Consider the following 23982-nt stretch of genomic DNA (forward strand, 5'->3'; position numbering starts at 1 on the left):
GTGCTGATCTTTCTAAGAGAAATTGTTCAAGCACCGTCCCATTGTCTTCTTGTTTGCATGGTTTCTGCTGAGTAATCGGAGCTCAAACTAACTGTTTGATTATTATAAGTAATATTTCTTTTGCCCCAGGCAGCTCTCAAAAGTTTTTGTCTTTGGTTTTGGAGAGTTTGATTATAATATACCTCAGTTTTTCTCTTGGGATCTATCTTGTGTGGGTGGTAAAACAGCAAGGAGGTCACATCTTCAGATCTCCTCTAACTGCACAAGAGGAGGGCAGAATCACCATCAGTAGTCCAAGACCCATTCCAGTGGGGCCAGATATGCTGCCTCCCTCCAGCCCTTTCACCAACCATTCCTCCCAAAGCACCCACCACCTCTCTCCTCGGTTCGATAATTAGCTGCAGTGGCCACACAGAACTCACAGATTATGGGATTTATTAGGGAAGCACCAGGCTATAATTCAAGTTCAGGAAAGATGCTCAGTCTCTCTCCCAGCCCACCATCTCTCAGCCAACAGTCTCTCACAGTCTCTCTCCCAGTAGTACGTGTCCCTCGGTGTCTCACTCAGCAATGCATGTCTCTTATGTCTCTTTCCCAGCAGCATGTGTCTCTCAGGAGTGCCTGCCTCTTTCAGCAGCACATCTTCCTCAACCAGCAGTCAGAGAGAGACTTCTGCGTCTAGGAGACCTCCTTTTGAACTCAGCAGAGTGGCCAAACCAACCAATCATAACATCAGAATTCTAACCACCTGAGAGAGTATGGGAACCTCCCAGAACATTGTTTAGTGCCACTCCCAACAGAAATACCCCAGGTGGATAACATTTACAATCAGGAGCTCCTCAGTTGCTCATGGCAAATTCCACCTCAGAGTTTACGAAGACTTATTTATGGGTAGGAAAGCCACACTAAGTAATTTACTACACCGCACGCCACCCCCTGGCTTTTCTAGCCATTATCCCTTTTATACTTCAAAAATTCACATTCCCTTCACCATCAGTTTAAGAATAACCACACCCATGAAAACATGTAAGCCAGCCACTTCATGCCTTTATCTCCCCCCATTTTAAATAGCCAATATCTAATTTGCCCATCCTTATCTCTGGTAGCATAGTGGCTAAGGCATTTGCCTGCTAACCAGAAGGCTGGCGGTTCAAACCCACCAGCCACTCCTCGGAAGGAAGATGGGGCAATCTACTTCTGTAGTGATACCGCCTCGGAAACCCAAGGAGGGGTTGCTATGAGTTGGGTCTGACTCGACGGCACATAACAACAATGGCAACAACGATCAAACCAGTACTCTGAGGTGACAAGCATGGCACTTTCTCTCTGGAGAATCTTCTATTCTGCTTGGAAACTTCAGGCATCTGGATCCATAAACAAGCAAAGTTCAGCCCAGGGCAAGGCATCAAATTGCAGCAACTTAACACCAGCTCAGTGTCAGACATCTGCCTCTTCGTTTAGTCGGGTTCTGGTCAGCTCAGCCCTAGCCATCCCAGTTAGGTCATGGGTACCAGCTGCCAAGTTTGCGAGTCACACTCTTCCCTTCCCTTCAGACCAGCCAGCACCTTCTCTCACATCTTCAGTCCTCAGGGACTATTTCAATGCCTGTAGGCTCACAACTCATTGTATTTCAGACCAGCTAGCCCTTCCTGTCATCCCCAGCCTTGATGGCCTAAGTTAAAAAGTACCAAACTCAGCCCATTTCTTCTTTGCTGCCCTTCCCCCATTTCTACTCAGGTGGACCCAGGTGGTCGCAAGTGAATAACATACAAGTTTACTATTCACTGGCTTCCTTTAACTTTCAGTCCTGGAAGGGGTTTCTCTCACTGACCATGACTTTCCTATCTTGATGCACCCAAAACCAGTCTGCTTGCTTGAAATTCAAAGAGCCAAACAGTCCTTATTTTTGCCTCTTCAGCTCCTTATTCAAATGCAAATCTTCTGTTCCCTCAGTAGTACTGGGTGGGGCTCAGGTTTTCTACCTAAACCCCCTATTCTCTACACACAGGGTTTGAAACAGAAGCCTGTGTTTCTTCTGGGCAAATTCTGTTTCCCCTTTTAATGTATCAAGTATCAGTATCAGCTGAAGGTGGACTTACACACTCTCTGTTATCCATATACCCCATAATCATTTCTAATGTACAAGCAGGTAAGAGAACATTCAATACCCGTAGTACATTCAGGTAAACACATAATCCAAAACACATAATCCTTTTAAAGACATTCCAGGTTTATCTTTTCACCATGATTACCTTCCCATTCTGTGTATATTGCCTTGAGCCTTTGGCTGGGTGTAACCAAAAGCCCTAGCCCCTGGATCAATTATCTCCTTTTAGGTAACACCAACCAAAGTAACCATCTAATAATCCAAAGTTTCACTTCCCAGGCCCCTTCCTTCTTTCTTTTACAAAGTTCCATGCTTTGTATAAAAAAAAAAAAAAAAGCCACACTAAGTAATTTACTACACCGTAGTGGGGTTCTATGAGCTTCTTGGGCAAAATATCTTTTCTTCTTTCGTGATATGGGGCATGTTTTCTGTTAGCAGGTCTTCCACAATTTTCTTGGTATTTTTTTCTGCCTCTTGTACTGGAATTCCAATTAATCTTATGTGGTTTCTTCTCATGTCATCCCATATAATTCTTAGGTTCTCTTCATTTCTCTTAAATCTTTGTTCTGATTTTTCTTCATACAGACTTGGTGTCCAGGGATTTGTCTTCTAGTTGGGATATGTGTTCTTCAGCCACTTCTAACCTACTCTTTTGTGCTTCTACTGTGTTGTGTAATTCTGTAATTTTGGTATTCATCTTCTGGATTTCTAATTGCTGTTTCTGTATGAATTCTGATTATGCATTTATCTTGTTATTTTGTTCTTAAATATTTTCCTAGTTCTTTTAGAGACCTGTCTTTGTTCTCCTTGCTTCTGTTTGGGGTTTCCTTAGGCTCTTGTAAAGCTCTATAAACGTATCTTCTAAATTCCTTCTCAGATAATTTTATTGCCTCTTCTTCCTTCATGTTTAATGAGACCTTCGTGGTTTTGCTTCTAATGCCTTGTCTTGTTTTTTTGTTTGATTTGAGGTTGTCTGTTGTTTTCTAGACATTTTGAGGTTGTCTTTAACTGTTGGTTATGTATTGATTTGTTTTGTCTTGGTTTTACGGTTTAATATTTTGAAAAGATCAAGCTGGTGTATTTTATTTTTTTAGTTATTAATTCAGGTATGCTGGTTGCTCTGCAGTTTTCTTTTTGATGGTGGAATCACTGTGTGGAATGTGGATGTGGGTTTCTGTTTGTTGTAAAGAAGGTTTAGGGTTCGAACTGGGAGGTATTATGGTGACTGAATGTGGTTTCTTCTATTGGATGAATGAAGTTATTGGCGGAGAAGGTGGGAGCGGAAGAGTGGAAGAAGGGAAGTTCTCTGTTGGTAGGGGCGGTTTCTAGGGCTTTGAGTGGGCTGCTAATGATGACATTCATAGGCCCACAGTTTAATTTCAAAAAAGAGTCCAGTTGTCAGGGTCACCACCTTCCACCAGGCTCAGACACATGCAAAAACCCCTCTCTCGAGGTGCCTTGGCACCAAAAAGCTGACCCAAGACAACTCTCTGGGCCCACCCACCTGCGGCACAGGCCCAACTGGCACAGACTGTGATCTGCTGCAGGAGCTCCTCTGTGGGTCCGCCCACCAGCTGCACCAAAGATCTGCTTGGTTTCAGTGGCACTTGAGTCAGCAGAGTGCCTGCTAGTAATCTGTGGCCCCAATATCACTGATAAAGTCAAGCGCAGGCTCTCAGCTGACCCAAGCTGCATTGGTGACCTGCTGTGGGGACACCTCCCCAGACTCACCCTCTTGCAGCACCAATGGACACTCTCCTTGGGTTTCAGCAGTGCTGGATGTGCCTGTTTGTGCGTAGTCAGCCCAAGTTACCGATAAAATCAGGTGCTGAAGGTAGATCCTTGGGGTGATCACTGGTATGCTGGTGTGGTTGCTGGTATGCTGGTGTGGTGTGTCTTCTTCCTTAACCCAGGGAGATCTCTGATGGCCTTTCTCGGTTGCCTGTTGGTACTCTGCAGAATAGATCTTCTGATCTTGTTATCCCCCCACCACCCGCCACCCCCGTTCCTTTCTCCTTTGTAATTCTACTCCCCTGAGTTTGGTGCACTCTGACTCAGTGAGCTGTTCAGAGCCCCAGAATCCCTAATTCAAACTGCTGTACCTAGTTTTTCAAGCACTAAGATGCTCGAGGGAAATAGCATGGTGATCACTGATGAGACTCCATTTTGAGTCTCCCCTTAAGGGTTCCTTTGTCACACTTTTGACAGCAGCTGTTCTAGAAAATACTGCTTCTTTTGTAGAAAATAAAGACTCCAAAAAAAAAAAAAAGGAAAAAATAACTCTAGAAAATAAGGATCATTCAAAAAATAACATCTAAAATATCATTAATTTATTTTAGCACTTCTAGTCTGTGTTCAGATATCCCCTTTTTGTCTTGTAGTTTTTTTTTTTTTTTTTTTAACAGTTTGTTGAACTCAGAAGTTAAACAAGGCCTACTAATTACATTTGGCTGATAGATCATTTAAGTTTTAATTGATGCTTTTCTTTTTTGTTGTTGTTGTTGTTGGCAATTTTATTTGTTAAAGTAATGGGTCATTGTCCTGAGTAATTTCTCTCATTTATGATTTGGTCAAGTGCATCTCTGTAGTGTTAATTACCATGTTTCTCCATTCTCTATATTTCTTATACATTTGTAGTTAAATCTGAGGCTTGATTAGATGTAGCTTTATTTTTTTTTTTTGGCAAAATTTCTTAGGTGATGCTTTTATTCCTTTTGCATTACATTAGGAGAACTGTACTCATGGTGACCCCACACACAAAGGTGTCTGTCTGTACATGAGGTGCATTGACCTGTACATGAGGTGCATTGACCAGGAGTCGAATCCCAGACTCCAGGGTAAAAGACAACCATGCTACCACCGAACCACCACTCCCCACTATGCATCCAATTGGACCCGACTCATAGCAACCCCTCCTTGGGTTTCTGATGCAGTATCACTACGGAAGTAGATTGCCCAAACTTCCTTCCGAGTTCCTCTTTTTAGTGATGCTAAAGTTAATCAGTCACTTTAGATGTTGTCAGCCCAATCCATCCATTATAAAATTCCCTATCGACTTTTTTGTAAGGATTTTAGCAACTAACTTTACTTACTAACTCGGAGGTGAATTACGCACTAAGGAAGGTAAGTATAGGCTTACATATCTTCGATGTGGTGAAAAACATGTGAAACTGTTTGCTACATTTAGTAAACAAGGAAGCCCATGCTTACCTTGCCTACTAAGTACTTAGTCCCCATTAGGAATTGTAAATTTGAAAAGGGGCTTTGATTTGTAGGAAGGTGCTTTGGGGTCGGGAGAGAGACAAGTACCAACCATACTTACAAGCAGAAGATTTAGTGTGATGAAAAATTGTGAAATTGTTCATCACACATTACTAAGTAAGCACAAGTGAGCCCATGCTTACCTTGCTTATTGGGTAATCTGACACTGTTTAACATTGTATGTTGATGCTGTGTTTCATTAGATGTTATAAAAACTAATAATTCTCAAGTCTTCTGAATGTATTAACTGGAATTCTCTGTAAAGAATCTTTTCCTCAACTGTTTCATTACCATGGAATAGCATGCTCATACAGAATGGGCCAGGACAAAATGCTTGATTTTTTTTTCTTCTCTCTTTATTTACAAATTCTGTCTTAGCAACCTCCAAAGATGACTAAAGTGATTTTTTTAAAAAAAGTTTTAATATTATGAATTCATGGATTTTGCATTACAGTCATTGTTTTTGATGTTCAAATTGTCTCATCTTTGACTAGTGGAAGCCCCTTCATTTTGGCTCCTTTGCCTTTGACACAATCCCAGTAGTCTTTGAAAACTTCCTTATTTTCTGGAACAAGAATATCAAGTTACCTTATATTCCTTCCTCAGAACTAGTATCAGCTATGGAACTGTATTTTCATTCACTGGTAAATGGTATTTAGAGATCCAAATCTGAGTGGTAGATAAATTCAGTGCTAGTGAGTTGCTGTTTAAACAAGTTTGGTGGACAGGGCTAGGGAAACTATCTTATAGAAATAAACAGAATTTATGAGTTCTTTATGCCATTTCTAGTTCAGATGTAAGATTACAGTTTTTACTTAATTTTTTTTTTGTTTTATGTCTTTTTTTTAACAGTGAAACTATAGGTTTTAATAATACATTACTGAAATTATAACTGAATTATAAAATAATTTGAGGAATCTATTCTGTTTTGTTAAGAGATTGAGGTCAAATTAAAAGGCTTGAGGTCCAGGCAGCTAACATATGAATGAATCAGGCTTGTTATGAGAGTCAACAAGAAATGGTGGGGGCTGGTAAACTGGAGAGCATATGTCTCACCTAATTGTGGTATGCATTACTTGCCTCCACTTAATTTTTGCCAAGAGGAAATGCAGGTATTCTTATTTTTAAAAGAAAGTTTAAAACCAAGTATTTCATGTCTAATTATTTAGCTTTTATTTTTTATTTTTATTTTTATTTATTGTGATTTGGGTGAAGATTTACAGAGCAAATTCACCTTCCATACAGCAGTTCACATATACTTTGTCTCATGTCATTAACCATAGTTTACCACAATGCAACAGCTCCCCTCCCACTTCCTCCCCAAATTATTTAGCTTTTAAATATTGACAAGTAGTTCAAAGTTTTCAAAAGCCTCATTTGGCCCAAACAAATTATTTCCTCCATAGGCTATCAGTTTGTGACCTCTTCTGAGAAACATGTGAGGAAGTGGTAGTTTGTGCCAGCTTTTTAGCACCTTCCAGACTATAGGCAACCTGCAAGATTCAGTGGGAAAGAGTGCATTGAAGCAGAGTTAATCATGTTAGCTTTGGTGATCATGATGCATTTATTATTCATCTTCTCATTTTGAACTTTTTTTTTTTTTTTTTTTTTTTTTTTTTTAATTTTTTTTTTTTTTTTTTTTTTGGTCATTAATTTTGCTTTCTGCTCCCCACCCCCCCATATTCAAAATAGGAACTGACAACATCTCAGAAAAGTGGTGGCAATGTTCTTCAGATGATGTATGAGAAACCTGAACGGTGGTCTTTTACCTTCCAGTCGTATGCCTGCCTCAGTCGAATACGAGCTCAACTTGCTTCTCTCAATGGCAGGCTCAAAGATGCTGAGAAACCTGTATTATTTTTTGAACGATCTGTGTATAGTGACAGGTATTTGTAAATGGCTTGTATTTGTCTGTCTGGAGCACTTTGACTGAAACTGGACTTTTTTTTCTTTTTAATTGTGATTTGGCTGAAAGTTTACAGAGCAAACTCATTTTCCATATAGCAATTCATGCACAATTTGTTTCATGACATTGATTACAATCCCCATAGTGTAACAGCTCTCTTCCATTTCTTCCCTATGGTTATCTTTTCCCTGTATCCTTCCCTATGCATTAAAAAATGGACTTTTTTTTCTGCTTTCCTGGGAATCAAATTAATATGAATGTTTGACTAGTGAATTTGAGATGGAAAATGATAATAATACTGGGAGTTCTAACCTTTATAATTACCTAGGTTTCATGGGAACTAGGAAATACGTTATCTCATTCAAATTTTCAGTAAGCGTTTTTTGCCCCCTCCATCCATTTTAAAATCCTTATCTGTGCTTGAGTTGGAGAGTCTGCATCTATATTCTAGACTTACCTAGTACAAGATCAGAAATCTTTGGGGACCTTAGAATTGCCCTGCTGATATAAGGATTTTGTTGACCTCCAAAATTAGCTCAAAGTAGTGGTTCTCAAATATTTCAGTCTTGTTGTTATGTGCCCTTGAGTCAGACCCGACTCATAGTGACCCGTCCTTGGGTTTCCGAGGCAGTATCACTACAGAAGTAGATTGCCCCATCTTCCTTCTGTGGAGTGGCTGGTAGGTTTGAACCACCAGCCTTCTGGTTAGCAGTCAAGTGTCTTAGGCACTATGCTACCAGAGCTCCTACCTGTTTAAACGCTTAATTGAAGAGCCCAAAGACCTTTGGGTATAATTGACATTTATATTATTAGAAATTAAGATTGAGAAATTTTAAGAACATCTTTTAAGTTAAAATTAGCCACAATAAACCCATTATGTATTAACATAAACAATATACTTGTTATAAAAAAGCACTGTATTTTCTAAAACAGCACAAAAAAAATTAGGAGTGATACTGTTTTATATTTTTAATTTTTGTTTAATATCTGACTTAATAGCAAAAGTCATATTCTCATATCTGCATCTATATTCAGTCAGCTGTGATATGTTATTTGGTTGAAGTACAGTATATAAAGAAAATATGGGCTTTCCCTTACCTCCTAAAGGGTCTTGGACTTTCAGGTGCCCTGAGACCACATTTTGAGAACCTAATGGCCAAGAACATATTTCCTGTAGTTAGTGAGACTTATTTTTTTTTCCTGCTGTTCAAGGGACTTAACTACCACATGTTTATGAGAATGTTCTATTCCATATTCTCTTTTGATCTAGTTTCTATTTCTTCTTTCTTAATGCTTTCATGAATAGAATTTAAGTGTTGATGTATACTCTGTTTCAGGTATATTTTTGCATCTAATTTGTATGATTCTGACTGCATGAATGAAACAGAGTGGACAATTTATCAAGACTGGCATGACTGGATGCATAACCAATTTGGCCAAAGCCTTGAACTGGATGGAATCATTTATCTCCGAGCCACTCCAAAGGTACGACCCAATAAAAATTTGTTTGTTCCATTACAACCTTAAAGTAATTTTTAGAAATCTCTTTAGTGGTATGCTGTAAAGGCAATTTAGTTTAATTTCACTCCCTACCTTCCAACTTCCCACATCCAAATTAGAAACTTCTAACTATGTAGATAGAAGCATTCTGCTTTCTCAGCAAACTGGAAGTCCATATTTGGCATGTCACTCTTTTAGATCCTTCTGTTTCTCAGTTCTGTTTTACTTTTTTTCATTATTTCTTTCTAACCTTTGCTGGTTCTCTCAACTGTCACAGCTAAAGTAAGGAACTTGCTCAAGCAAGTCCTAGAAAATAGGCTTTATGAATGGGACTTTGGGGAGTTTAGTTATTGTTGAATTTTTAGTTCCTAGAATAGGGCATGGGTATATAATAAGAGCTCAGTAAATATTTGCTAAATGAATGGTAAAGTTGATCTCCATCAACTTCAATTTCAGAAATCTTTTTTGGCTGTTCATGGCTTATAATGAGTGAGTAGTGGCAGCTGTAGCTAAAAAGAAAGTTAGAGGACCTTAGCCATTTTCAGTAAACAGAGCTCACTTAAAAATGGCCTTTCCAAGTAGCGACTGGGATCTTAAAAGCTTGCAAGCAGCCATCAAGATGAAATGATGGGTCTCTCCTCATCCAGAGCAAACAAGAATGAAGAAAACCAAAGATGCATGGAAATAATTAGTCCAGGGGACTGATATACCATGTGATCCTCAGCCTGTACTACTGTGAGACCAGAACTAGATGGTACCTGGCTACCACTGTCAACCACTCAGAGGGGAATCTATGTAGGAGATCCTAGATAGAGTGGGAAAACAGTGTGGAACAAAACTCAAAATCATTAAAAAAAAAAAAGAGGAGACCAGGTTTGCTGGTCTGATGTCTGATAGAGCCTGGTGGAACCCCTGAGACTATGGCCCCTAGCTGCCCTTCAGGTCTGGAATTGAACCCACTCCTGTGGCTCCCAGCCAAACAAAAGATAGGCATATGAGCTGAACGTTTACATTAGGTAGATATACTCTTGGAAAGATCAATCATGGGAGAATAAAAGGGCTATGTATGCACAGGGAAACAGCTCTGGGAGCAGGGAGTGCATGGGAGGGAAGGACACAGGGAAGATGTAGCTATGGGGAGGAAGTGGGAGGGGAGCCATTGCACTGTGGGAAATTGCAGTCAATGTCATGAGACAAAGTGTATGTGAGCTGCTGTATGGAAAGTGAATTTGTAAACTTTCACCCAAATCACAATAAAATTTTTTTTTTTAAAAAAGTGCCTTTCATGATAGGTTGTAACATAGCTATTCTTGTTTATATATGAAATTATGTAATGCATCCAGGAAGATCAGGTGAATGCCTAAATAATAAGAACTTATTTTTAATGAGAAAATATCCAGTTTTAGTGTCTATATTCCCATTGTTGGGAGCTCTGGTAGCATAGTGGCTAAGACACTTGCCTGCTAACCAGACGGCTGGCGGTTCAAACCCACCAGCCACTCCTCGGAAGGAAGGTTGGGCAATCCTACTTCCGTAGTGATACTGCCTCGGAAACCCAAGGAGGGGTCGCTATGAGTCGGGGCCGACTCGACAGCACATAACAACAACAACAACAATTCCCATTGTTTTTCTGGTTTTTATTCCTATTTCTTCCCTAAGTCACAAAGAAGACTGATGAACGTAAATATCATGACTTCTAGCCTGGAAAATAGTTACAGTATTGTGTAGCTGTAGAAGCTGAATTTTTTTTTTTTACATCTATCGCCCTCTGGTCAGCTCATTTATTTATTTATTTATTTAAATGCATTTTATTGAAATATAATTTATGTACAGTGAAATACACAAAACTAAAGTGACATAGGTCAATGCATTTTTTTCCCCCAGTATTCCTTCCCCTCCCCGCCCATCTCTGGCAACCAACAAAGAAAGTTTCCCTCCATATATAAATCTTTCATTGACCCTCTACAACAATGAACTAATACTATATTTATTCTTCTGTGACTGACTTATTTTACTCAGCACAGTGTCCTCCAAGTCCATCCACACCATGTGGCGCTTTGCAGATTCCACATCAATCCTCAGTGCTGCGCACTCCATTGTGTGTATGCACAGCTTGGTCATCCATTCCTCTGTTGAGGGGCAAGTGATTGCCTCCATCCTCTTGGCGGTGTAAACAGTGCAGTGATGAACATGGGTGTGTGTATATCTGTTCCTGTCCTGGCTCTCACCTCTCTAGGATATATACCTAGTAATGGGATTGCTGGGTCAAATGGTGTCTCCAATTCCACCTTTCTAAGGAATCGTCATACTGCTTTCCACAGTGGTTGTATCACTTCACAGTTTCACTAGCAATGTACGAGAGTCCCAATCTTCCCACATCCTTGCCAGTATTTGTTATTTTCTGTCTTGCTGAACCTTGCTGTCAGTGCTGGGGTGAGTAGGTATCTCATTGTTGTTTTGATAGGCATCTTTCTGATGGCCAGTGATTGTGAGCATCTCTTCATGTATTTGCTGGCTACCTGAATATCCTCCTTGGTGAAATGTCTATTCATGTCTTTTGCCCATTTTTCAATTGGATTGTTAATCCCTTTGCTATTGAGGCATTGGAGTTTTCTGTAAATCTTAGAGAGCAGTCCCTTGCCAGATATGTAAATATCAACAGGTATGAATTTGTTGCTGTCATTTTGTTATGTGCTTTTTTGTGGTGTTGATTTCTTTGTTCTGTGTGATTTTCTGTGCTGAGGTTGTGTTGTTTATGAATCGTGTTATCAGTTCCTTGGTTGCTATTGTTTTAGTATTTGCTAAATATTTGTACTGGTCCTCTTTTTTATTTTGATGTGATGATTTATTATTTTTCTTTGAGGTTGCCCTGTGATTTATAGTTTTCTTCCCAAGTTTAGAATAGTTCATTCTGTCTTGCAGTTATCTTGACTTCTCTGCATTTAGAAGTTCTGTAACTACACACAATTTTTTCCCTCTTTTTGGTTTATAGTTTTCCTCATTTGTCAATCAATTTCTCTGGTTCCCTGTTTACAATCTTGTAGGCTTATTTATTTTGGATACTTCTATAACTGGGTTGGTTTCTGGGTTATGTCATTTGTGTGTTAATGGTCAGTTGTTGTTGGCTGTTGTTGTTTCTCTCCAAAGGGCTCTCTTTAGCATCTCTTGTAAGGCTGGTCTGGTTTTAACAAATTCCCTTAATTTCTGCTTATCTGGAAGTGTCCTAATTTCACCATCATATTTGAGGGACAGTTTTGCTGGGTATATAATTCTTAGAAAGTTTTGTCTTTCGGGTTTTATATATACTATCCCATTGTCTTCTTGCCTGCATGGTTTCTGCCGAGAAATCTAAGCTTAGTCTTATTGGTTACCCCTTTTGTGTTTCCTGTGCTGCTTTCAGGATTCTTTCTTTGTCTTTGGTTTTGGTGAGTTTGATGATGATATGTCTTGGTGATTTTCTTTTCGGGTCTATCCTGTTTGGGGTTTGTTGGACTTCTTAAATGGTTATATTCTCAACTTTCATCATATCAGGAAAATTCTCTTCCAACAAATCTTTGACAATGTTTTCTTTGGTTTTATTTGTCTCTTCTTGTTCTGGAATTCCGATTGTTGTTGCTATGTGCCATCGAGTCGGACTCGACTCATAGCAACCCCTCCTTGGATTTCCGAGGCAGTATCACTATGGAAGTAGATTGCCCCATCTTCCTTCCGAGGAGTGGCTGGTGCGTTTGAACCGCCAGCCTTCTGGTTAGCAGTCAAGTGCCTCAGGCACTACGCTACCAGAGCTCCCTGGAATTCCAATTACACGTAGGTTATTCCTTTTAATGGTATCCCACATGAACCTTAGGCTTTCTTCATTTTGTTTTGATCTTTTTTCTGATTGATCCTTTTCCAAAGAAGTATTGAGGTATTTGCCCTCAATCTCATTAATTCTGCCTTCCATTGATTCAGTTCTACTCCTTTGCCTGTTCAATGTGTTATCTGTTTCTGAAAACTTAGTATTAATCTTCTAGATTTCTGTCTATAGATTTTGTATCATTTCTAATTTTTTATTTATTTTGTCATTTTGTTCTTGTATTGATTTTCAAAATTGTTCTATGGTTTTCTCTGTCTTTTCCTCAACTTTGTCACTGTTTTCCTTGATCTGTGTTTCACTTCTTTGAAGGTACCTAAATATAATTCTTTTGAATTCCTTATCAGGAAGTTCCAATGCTGCATCTTCCATAGGGATGTGTTCTGGGTCTGTATCCTGGTCCCCTGTTTCTCCTGCGTTATCTTGTTTCTTTGTGTGAACTGTGATGTTCTGCTTTCTCTGAGGCATTGTGACATTTTTGTATTTATATTTAATTGGTGAGAGTATATTCAAGTGACTTGCCCACGATTCTCATTTTCTTTGTTTTGTTTGTATGTTGTCTATGTAAGCAGGGTACTGTGCTGTGCTCCTCTATTTGCTAGTTGGAGGCACTTATACCTTCATCACCTGTCTCCTTTCTCTTTGTCAGCCTCCTATATGTCCCTGCCGCCATTGGCAAAGAGCCTATTCTTAGGTCCCTGGAATCTGAATGAGAATGCTGTCACTTTAAAATCCATAAGAGCCGTCACTTGTAAATATTCAAAATGGCTGTGCCTTCAGTCACTTTAAATGTCGAAAATGGCTGCTCCTTGTAAACATTCAAAATGGCTGCACTCTCAGTCACTTTAAATATCCAAAATGCCTGCTACTTGTAAACATTCAAAATGGCTGTGCCCTCAGTCACTTTAAATCTCCAAAATGGCTGCTGCTTGTTAGCAATCAAAATGGTTGTGCCCTTCGGATAGTTGAAAGTTCACAGCTCAGGTTGTTTCCCTCCTTCCTGTTTGCCTTCCTAGTCATAGGCCACCAGTGCAATTGTCCCTGCAGCCCTTGGTGACCAGGGCTGATCTTTATGTCAATTCTCAGTTTCCAACACCACTTGGAAATATTCAGGCTGTTGGTCCTGTCAGAGTAGCTGACAGTCTACTGCTCTGACTGTGTCTGTACTCACTGTTTTTGTTCAGGTTTTTCCACTAGTTGGTGCCTAATCCATTTCTGTATACTTCCTTTCAAAGCTGAGGGCTCCAAGATTATCTTCTGTATCTCTGTCAATTGGTTTCTCTTTTCTTTGTTGAAGAGGGTTTGTGTAGCTTGTCTGCCTGTTCCTCCATCTTACCAGAAGTCAAAGGTGAATTTTAAAAAGAAACTAACTCTCTAATTCCAATGGATGATTTGATCCTTTTCAAATATCAACTAAGCCAAAATCACTAATAATTATTATTTTGAAATTTTTTTTTTAAGAATTTTTTTAAATTACAAAAATATTAAGGACAGGTATAGAAAAAAGAACATTAAAAAAATCCCACTCTATCAGAAACATTTACAGTCACTATCTTAAAGCTTAACACAAAACTTTATTTCATGAATAGTATTTATAATATCTTTTGATTAGAAGGTGCTAAAACGGCAAGGAGGCCACATGTTCTGACCTCCTCTAATCCCACAAGAGGAAGACAGGATTACCAGCAGTAGCCCAAGGCCTATTCCTGCCAGGCCAGACATGCTGCCTCCCTCCAGCCCTTTCACCAACCGTTCCTCCCAAAGCACCCACCACCTCTCTCCTGGGTTCGATAATTCACTGCAGTGGCCACACAGAACTCACAGATTACAGGATTTATTAAGGAAGCACCAGGCTACAACTCAAGTTCAGGAAGAACGCTCAGTCTCTCTCCCAGCCCAACGTCCCTCAGCCAACAGTCTCTCACAGTCTCTTTCCCAGCAGTGCTGGTCCCTCGGTGTCTCACTCAGCAATGCGTGTCTCTCGTGTCTCTTTCCCAGCAGCACGTGTCTCTTTCAGCAGCACGTCTTCCTCCACCAGCAGTCAGAGAGAGTTCTGCCTCTCAGAGGCCTCCTTTTGAGCCTGGCAGGGTGGTCAAACTAACCAATCACAGCATCAGAACTCTAAGCACCTGAGAGAGAGTGGGAACCTCCCAGAACATTGTTTTGTGCCACTCCCAACAGAAATAACCCAGGTGGATAACTTCAGCAATAAAGAGCTGCTCAGTTGCTCATAGAAAATCCCACCTTGGAGTTTACAAAGACTTATGGGTAGAAAAGCCACACTAAGTAATTTACTACACCGCAGAAGGCCTTTTAATTATTAAAAATAAAGGACTTTTAAATTGACTTTGGAACAGTTTGTAGGCTACCATAGTCTCATTATGTACATCATTTAGATTGGGAGTTCTTATTTCTTGGGATATATGGATGAGTTTCTGAGGATATTTAAACCTCCACAAATCATGCAAAATTATGTGTGTATGTGTTTTCAGAGAAGAGGAAGATCTAGATCTTCACTGTCCAATGTGGCTATTTGAATTTAAATTAATTAAAATCTAAAATTCAGTTCTTCAGTCATCACACTAGCACTATTTCAAGAACTCAGAAGCCATAGATGGCCAATAACTACCTTATTGGATAGTGCAGGTATAGGGTATTTCCCTCATTGGTCTATGCTTGTCCAGAGCTTACATCACATTAAGAACAACTGCCTTTAATGGTTTTGTTGTTAGGTGCCACTGAGTTGGTTCAGACTCATGGTGATCCTACGTACAACAGAATGAAACACCGCCTGGTCCTGCATCCTTTTCACAGTTATTGCTATGTTTGAGCCCATTGTTGCAGCAGTACGTCTTGTTGAAGATCTTTTTCTTTTTTGCTGAGCCCCTGTTTTTCCAAGCATGATGTCCTTCTCTAGAGACTGGTCTTTCCTGGTAACATGTCCAAAGTACAAGAGACAACGTCTCGCTATCCTCACTTCCAAGGAATATTGTGGCTTTATTTCTTCCAAGACCCATTTGTTCATTGTCTTGTCAGTCCATGGTTTATTCCTTATTCTTCCCCAGGATTATAATTCAAATGCATCCATTCTTCTTTGGTCTTCTTTTTTTTTTAATGGTTTTATATTATGTAAACATACCTATTGCCATCCAATCAATTCTGACTCATAGTGATCCTATAGGGCAGAGTAGAGCTGCCTCATAAAGTTTTCAAGGCCATAAATTTTTACTGAAGCAGGTTATTGCCTGTGAAGCAGTTGGTGGGTTCGAACTGCTGACCTTTTGTTTAGTAGCTAAATGTTTTTTACCACCATGCCACTAGAGCTCCTTATGTAAACACAGATATTTTGTAATCAAGTTTAACCACAAAGTAGGATTACTTTGAGAGTTGGGCATAACCTTTTAGGTGCCCTGTCAAAATGTTTAAAATAAATGTTTAATGATTATTTTTTCCTTTTTACCAAACCTATATAGATAGATAGATAGATAGAAGATATTTAATTTTATTGTGATTTAGGTGAAAGTTTACAGAGCAAATTCATCTTCCATACAGCAGTTCACATATACTTTGTCTCAAGACGTAGACTGTACTCTTCCCACAGTGCAACAGGTCCCCTCCCACTTCCTCCCCGTAGTTACCTTTACCCTGTGTCCTTCCCTCCCATGTATTCCTGCCCCCCCTTCAGCTGTCTCCCTGTGCATACACAGCCCTTCTATTCTCCCATGATTGATTTTTCCAAGGAATGTATCTACCTAATGTAAATGTTCAGCTTATATGCCTGTCTTTAGTTTTTTCTAAACTTATATTATGAAGTCTTATTTCATTGGTAGATGCCAAGGTTTGTAGACTTTGTTTTTGACCTATTTTTGAAAGTACTGCTTAGTCTATAGGTATCAAATGACTATGAATAGTACAAGAAAGGAAAAAAAAATGAACTACTTTTACTTTGTAAAAGAATTAAATAGAAATTTTGGCTAGCATAACTAACCCCCTGACACACAAAAATACTAGCATAACTAGCTAACTAAACTTCATAGTCAATAACTTTAGCATAACTAAAGAGACACCAAAATTAAAAAAAAAAAAAGTTGCTTTTGAATCCATTCCAACTCATGGCAACCCCGTGTGAGTCAGAAGAGAACTGTATTCCTTAGAGATTTCAGTGGCTGATTTTTCAGAAGTAGATTGTGAAGACTTTATTTGGAGACCCCTGTGGGTAAATTTGAGCCTCCAACTTTTTAGTACCACCTGTGGACTCTAACGAAACAGTAGAGAAGAAATTTTTTATTTTAATAGCAGCAGACAAGAATAATTAATTCTTCCCTGCATTTTTTTCCCCCTTATGGCCTTATTGCTTGCTTTTAGACATGCCTGAAGAGAATATATTTACGGGGAAGAAATGAAGAACAAGGCATTCCTCTGGAATATTTAGAGAAGCTTCACTATAAGCACGAAAGCTGGTTACTGAGTAGAACACTGAAGTAAGACTGAAGTTATTTCTACTTACTATTCATTTTTTATTTCTTTGTTGAATATTAATCTAAAATTTGGAAGATATAAATAGAAACATTTTTCATTTTCAGCCATTTTATGTGACTGTAATATCTCCCAGAATTAGGTGATTCTTTTGATGAGATTCTGTTTCCTTAGTTTTTATAACTAGTATCACTCTGTAGTATTGTCAGCACAGAGTAGAATATATATCTGTGCACATTATTTAGGTACTTTCAATTGTATTATAAGAGAACATATTTTAGATTTGTTTCTTACTATTTGACTTGGTAGGTAAGTATAGCATAGTTGTTAATAGCGTGTACTTTGTCTTTAATCAGGTCTTGGTTCAACTCCAGGCTCACTTAGTATGTGAGTTTGGACAACCTCAGAGCCTCAGAGTACTGCTCTGAGCCTGAGTTTTCTCATCTTTCAAGATGCAAAATATTCCCACTTTATGGTATGGTTTTGAGGAGAATCACATACCACAATTCCTAGCTTTATATCTTTTTACCCTGAGATGTTTTTTAGCTACATGTAGTAAATCTAGGTGAGAAAGAAGAGGCTGCTGGGTGAAATTCTTGTAGGATAACTAGTGTAAATCGATGGGCAACATTTTGATTTCCAATGATGATATAAGAATGAATTTTTAGTGTTTCTCTCATTTATTGCTTTTCTGATTATTATCTTCGTATCTCTCTCTTTTAAACAGAACCAACTTTGATTATTTACAAGAGGTACCTACCTTAACACTGGATGTTAATGAAGACTTTAAAGACAAACATGAAAGTCTGGTTGAAAAGGTAGATTTAGTTAGACTATCAACTTGTGTTTGTTTTGTCTAAAAAAGTGTGCTAATTTGTGAGAGAACAATTTTCTAACAGAAGAGGTTATAGAAAATGACAGAGAGCTTTAGAGGGTTTTTACTGTTTAGAGTCTAGTCTTGTCTTCAAATTCTAGCACTAGTATTGTGGCCTTAGCTAAATTAAGAAACGTCTCTGTCCTTTAATTCTTCTATCTGTAAAATAGGAATAATTATGGTAACAAATGTTGTTTTTCACACCTTCTCCTCTGTTTCATCCCTTTTTCTTTCTTTTTCCCTCATACCACCTGTTTCTAGATGCTTAATGATAAACTACATGTACAATTAAATTTATCTTTTTCAATTAAATTAAATATGGAGAATGCCAAAGTTGTAGGATGTGGACCTCATCCATTTTTACCTTAGTCTTGAGATTAAGGGACTCTGACATTTAGATGGGGCCTTTGCCATTGTTTTAATCAGCATTAATCTTTCCCCCTAGATAATTGGGAATTGACCAGATTCTATTAAGTAAGTGGGACCTGTATTGACTGGGAGAGAATCTGTTGATTAACACTTGAGTGGAATTAGTAATGAGGATTGTATAACAAATATCCCCATCTCTGCTAATTTACCTAGCAATCTCAGGTTGCAGGAAGCAGCTCTAATTCTTTTTTTTTCAGTTATGATATTTCATTTCTCCTGTCACAAAATGTCTTCTGTTTATTAAAATAGATACTTAACATTCATAAGGGATATATCTCAAGAATTTTGAAAGTATCAACATCTATAGTTAACTGCTATAGTATATGCAGGACAGTGGTAGAATTCTTGCTTTTCAAGTGGGAGACCTGGGTTGGATTTCCAGCCAGTACACCTCCAGCACAGCCACACTCATCTATTAGGGGTGGCTTGCATGTTGCTGTGATGCTGAAAATGAACAGGTTTCAGGGGAGCTTCCAGACTAAGACAGACTAGGAAGAAAGAAGGGCTCATCCACTTCTCAAGAATTGGCCAGTGAAAAACTGTCTGATACTTACTGGAAAACTTTATGAATAGCTGGGAAACATTGTCCAATAAAGTGCCAGAAGATGAGCTCCTCAGGTCAGAAGTCACTTAAGATACGACTGGGGAAGAGCTGACTCAGAGTACAGCTGACCTTAATGATGTGCATGGAGTAAAGCTTTTGTGACCTCCATTTGTTGATGTGGCATGACTCAAAATGAGAAGAAACAGCTGCAAATATCCATTAATAATCAGAACATGGAATGTACAAAGTAGGAATCTAGGATAATTGAAAGTTTTGAAAAATGAAGTGGAACACATAAAGATCGATATGCTAGGCATTAGTGAACTGAAATGGACTGGTTTTGGCCATTCTGAATCAGACAATCATATGATCTACTGTTCTGGGAATGACAAAGAGGAATAGCATGGCATTTGTCAGCACAAAGAATCTATCCTGAAGTACAGTGCTGTCAGTGATAGGAAAATATCCATATGCCTACAAGGAAGACTAGTTAATACTGCTATTATTCAAATTTACACACCAACCAAAGCCAAAGATGAGAAAATTGAAGTTTTAATGACTTCTGCAGTCTGAAATTGACCAACCATGCAATCAGATTGTATTGATCATGACTGGTGACTGGAAGGCAAAAGTTGGAAACAAAGAAGAATCACCAGTAGTTAAAAAATTTGGCCTTGGTGATAGAAAGGACACTGGAGATTGCATGATAGAATTTTGTAAGACCAATGACTTATTTATTGCAAATACCTTTTTTCAACAACATAAACAGTGGTTATACGTGTGGACTTCACCAGATGGAGTACACAGGGATCAGATCGATTACATCTGTGGCAAGAGGCAATGAAGAAGCGCAACATCTTCAGCCAAAACAAGGCCAGGGGCTGACTGGAACAGACCATCAACTGCTCATGTGAAAGTTCACGTTGAAGCTGATGACAAAAAAAGTCCGCAAGAGCCAAAATATGACCTTGATTATATCCCTCCTGAATTTAGAGACCATCTAAAGAATAGATTTGATGCACTGAACACCAGTGACTGAAAACCAGAGGAATTGTGGGATGACATCAAGAACGTCATCCATGAAGGAAACAAAAGGTCATTAAAAAGACAGGAAAGGAAGTAAAGACCAAAATGGGTGTCAGAAGAGACTCTGAAACTTGTCCTTGAATGGAGAGTAGCTAAAGCAAATGGAAGAAATGACAAGATAAAGGAGCTGAACAGAAGATTTCGGAGAGCAGCTTGAGAAGACAAAGTTTATTGTTACAACTTGTGCAAATGTGCAAAAGACCTGGAGTTAGAAAACCAAAAGGGAAGAGCACACTTAGCACTTCTCAAGCTGAAAGAACTGAAGAAAAAATTTAAGCCTTGAGTTGCAATATTGAAAGGTTCTATGGGCAAAATATTGAATGATGTAGGAAGCATCAAAAGAAGATGGAAGGAATACACAGAGTCACTGTACCATAAAGAACTGTTTGATGTTCATCCATTTCAAGAGGTGGCATATGATCAAGAACCAGTGGTATTGAAGGAAGAAGTTGAAGCTGCACTGAAGGGACTGTCAAAAGGCAAGGCTCCAGGAATTGATGAAATACCCATTGAGATGTTTCAGCAAAGAGATGCCACTCTGGAGGCACTCGCTCAGCTATACCTAGAGATTTGAAGACAGCCACCTGGCCAACTGACTAGAAGAGATCCATATTTGTACCCATTCCAAAGAAAGGTGATGCCACAGAATGTGGAAATTATTGAATAATATCATTAATATCACACACAAGTAAAATCTTACTGATGATAATTCAAAAACAGTTGTTGTGATGTATTGACAGAAAACTTCCAGAAATGCAAGCTGGATTCAGAAGAGGACATGGAACAAGGGATGTCATTGCTGATGTCAGAGGGATCTTGGCTGAAAACAAAGATTACCAGAAAGGTGTTTACTTCCGTTTTATTGACTGTGCAAAAGCATTTGTTTGGATCATAACAAATTATGGATAGCATCGAGAAGAATGGGAATTCCAGAACATTTAATTGTGTTCATGAGGAACCTGTACATAGACCAGTAGGCTATGATTTGAATAGAACAAGGGGATACTGCCTGGTTTAAAATCAGGAAGGGAGTGCATCAGGGTTCTATCTTTTTACCATACTTACTCAACCTGTATGCTGAGTAAATAATCTGAGAAACTGGACTATATGAAATGGACTAAGTGAAAAAGAATGTGGCACCAGGATTGGAGGAAGATTCAGTAACAACCCGTGATATGCAGACAACACAACATTGCTTGCTTGCAGAAAGTGAGGATTATTTGAAGCACATAGTGATGATGATTAAAGACTGTAGTCTGCAGTATGAATTTGCGGTGTAGTAAATTACTTAGTGTGGCTTTTCTACCCATAAGTCTTTGTAAACTCCAAGGTAGGATTTTTCTATGAGCAACTGAGGAGCTCCTGATTGCTGAAATTGTCCACCTGGAGTATTTCTGTTGGGAGTGGCACAAAACAATGTTCTGGGAGGTGCCCACTCTCTCTCAGGTGCTTAGAGTTCTGATGCTATGATTGGCTAGTTTGACCACCTGCTGGGCTCAAAAGGAGGCCTCCTAGAGGCGGAACTCTCTCTGGCTGCTGGTTGAGGAAGAAGTACTGCCAAAAGAGACATGCACCCCTGAAAGAGACATGTGCTGCTGGGAAAGAGACGCAAGAGACATACATTGCTGAGTGAGACACCAAGGGACCAGCACTGCTGGGAAAGAGACTGTGAGAGACTCTTGGCTGAGGGACGGCGGGCTGGGAGAGAGGCTGAGCATTTTTCCTGAACTTGAATTGTAGCCTGTGGTGCTTCCCCAATAAACCCCATAATCTGTGAGCTCTGTGTGGCCACTGCAGCGAATTATCGAACCCAGGCGAGAGGTGGTGGGTGCTTTGGGAGGAACGGTTGGAGAAAGAACTGGAGTGAGGCAGCATGTCTGGCCTTGCAGTAATAGGCCTTGGGTTACTGCTGGTAATCCTGTTTTCCTCTTGTGGGATCAGAGCCCTTTTTGCAGGATTACATTTCAACATAAAACGAAAATCCTCAGAAGTGGACCAATAAGCAGCATCACAAAAAATGGAGAAAAGATTAAAGTTGTCAAAGATTTCATATTACTTGGTTCCACAGTCAACACCAATGGAAGCAGCAGTCAGGACATCAGATGATATATTGCATTGGGAAAATCTGCTGCAAGAGACTTTTTTTAAGTGCTGAAGAGCAAAGATGTCTCTTTGAAGACTAAGTGCACCTACCTCAAGCCATGGTATTTTCAATCACCTCTTATGCATGTGAGAGCTGGATAGTGAAAAGGAAGACTAAAGAATAGTTGATGCTTTTGAGTTGTGGTGTTGATGAAGAATTCTGAAGTACCATGGACTGCTAAAAGAACTAACAAATCTGTCCTGGAAGAAGTGCAGCCAGAATGCTCTTTGGAAGTGAGAATGGCCAGATTTCATCTCACCTACTTTGGTCATGTTGTTAGAAGGAACCATTCCGTGGAGAAGGATATCATGCTTGGTAAAGTGGAGGGTCAACAAAATAGGGGGAGGTCCTTAACCAGATGGATTGACACAGTGGCTGCAACGATGGGCTCAGGTACAGCCAGGATTCTGAAGCTGGCACGGGACTGGGCAATGTTTCATTTTGTTGTACAGACTCAACAGCACATAACAACAACAACCACAGACTTGTAGGGTACGTGATTCAAATTTATGGTTCAGAAAAGTTACAAATCTGTTACATGTCTGGATCTTCAGAGTTGGTTAAACCATTACCAGTTATCAATATTTTTAGTGCTAAAGTTCCAAAGTCAGTTTTGTCTATGATATTTAAAGAAAGAGATTATAAAATTAGCATTCAGTTATAAGATTTAACTGTTTGAATCTGAGGTATAAATTTAATAGCTCCTATTAAAAGGAATGGGAGCTCTGGTAGCATAGTGGCTAAGGCACTTGACTGCTAACCAGAAGGCTGGCGGTTCAAACCCACCAGCCCCTCCTTGGAAGGAAGGTTGGGCAATCCTACTTCCGTAGTGATACTGCCTCGGAAACCCAAGGAGGGGTCACTATGAGTCGGGGCCGACAACGGCAAAATAACAACAACAACAACATTAAAAGGAAAATGGTTCTGTACTTAAAAGATAAGTGAAAGTTTTACTTAATGTGATGGTTAATGTTATGTGTCAACTTGGCCAAACCATAACTCCCAGTATTGTGTGGTTTAGGTCATTTACTTTTTAGTACTGAAGTTTTTACCAGTATTTCTTCTGAAAGTAAATGCTATGGCATTGTGATGGAGTTACCTATACAGTAATATTTACATACTTTTGAAGGAAGTTGATAGTAGATATCTTGAATGAAGTGATTTTATTAATATTTTTTTTTCCTCTCCTCAGGTCAAAGAATTTTTGAGCACTTTGTGATCTTGCTGAAGACTACAGGCAACCAAATGTTTCCAGATATGCTATTTGTATATCTTTGTAGTTACGTATTCATACATCTGTCTATAGAAAACTCAAGTTTTTAACCAATTTTACTGCAAGGAAAACTTTTTCTTTTTTTTTAATAAATCCTATGCAAAAGTTTATGGCTAGTTACTTTACTGGAAACTTTAATATTAGATAGCAAAAGATAGTGTGTCCTGTGTAAAATTGGTACACTATTAAAAGTTGAAAAGTGAAATTTAAGCGCTTCCTAGATTAAGGATTCTGAAATTTCAAATGTTTTTGATCAAGTGCCTTCCTTTCAATCTAGCATATCTTGAGAATAAGACTATGGTAGGTTTAATACTTAAACAATTCATCGATATTTATTGATGTGTCTTTCGTACATTTATAGAGTAGTGGGTTAGGCTTTGTTCTCAGTTTGGTAGAGCTATAACCTATCTTATAAGTCATTTAATCTTTTGTCTGCTTCTTCTTCTGCTGTATGGATGAGACTTCTTTTATCTTTTTGCATGGGATTTTGGGGATTAAAGGAAAATGATTCTGTACTTAAAAGATAACTG

The 23982-nt window shown here is 39.0% G+C and overlaps 1 protein-coding gene across 1 annotated transcript in view; it reads left to right on the plus strand.

Moving 5' to 3' along the window:
• DCK (deoxycytidine kinase) overlaps positions 1 to 23398 on the plus strand; it is an 81780-nt gene extending 58382 nt beyond the window's left edge. Inside the window, exons 3-7 of the mRNA XM_007942788.2 lie at positions 7061 to 7254; positions 8612 to 8759; positions 16993 to 17108; positions 17831 to 17921; positions 23372 to 23398. Of these exons, the coding sequence (XP_007940979.1) occupies positions 7061 to 7254; positions 8612 to 8759; positions 16993 to 17108; positions 17831 to 17921; positions 23372 to 23398 (576 nt within the window). The remainder of the gene's footprint in view (positions 1 to 7060; positions 7255 to 8611; positions 8760 to 16992; positions 17109 to 17830; positions 17922 to 23371) is intronic.
• Positions 23399 to 23982: the final 584 nt, after the last annotated feature.

This window comes from Orycteropus afer, unplaced genomic scaffold (genome assembly GCF_000298275.1).
Source record: "Orycteropus afer afer isolate SDZICR_OR568_19922 unplaced genomic scaffold, OryAfe1.0 scaffold00098, whole genome shotgun sequence".
In the NCBI taxonomy this organism is placed as follows: Eukaryota; Metazoa; Chordata; class Mammalia; order Tubulidentata; family Orycteropodidae; genus Orycteropus; species Orycteropus afer.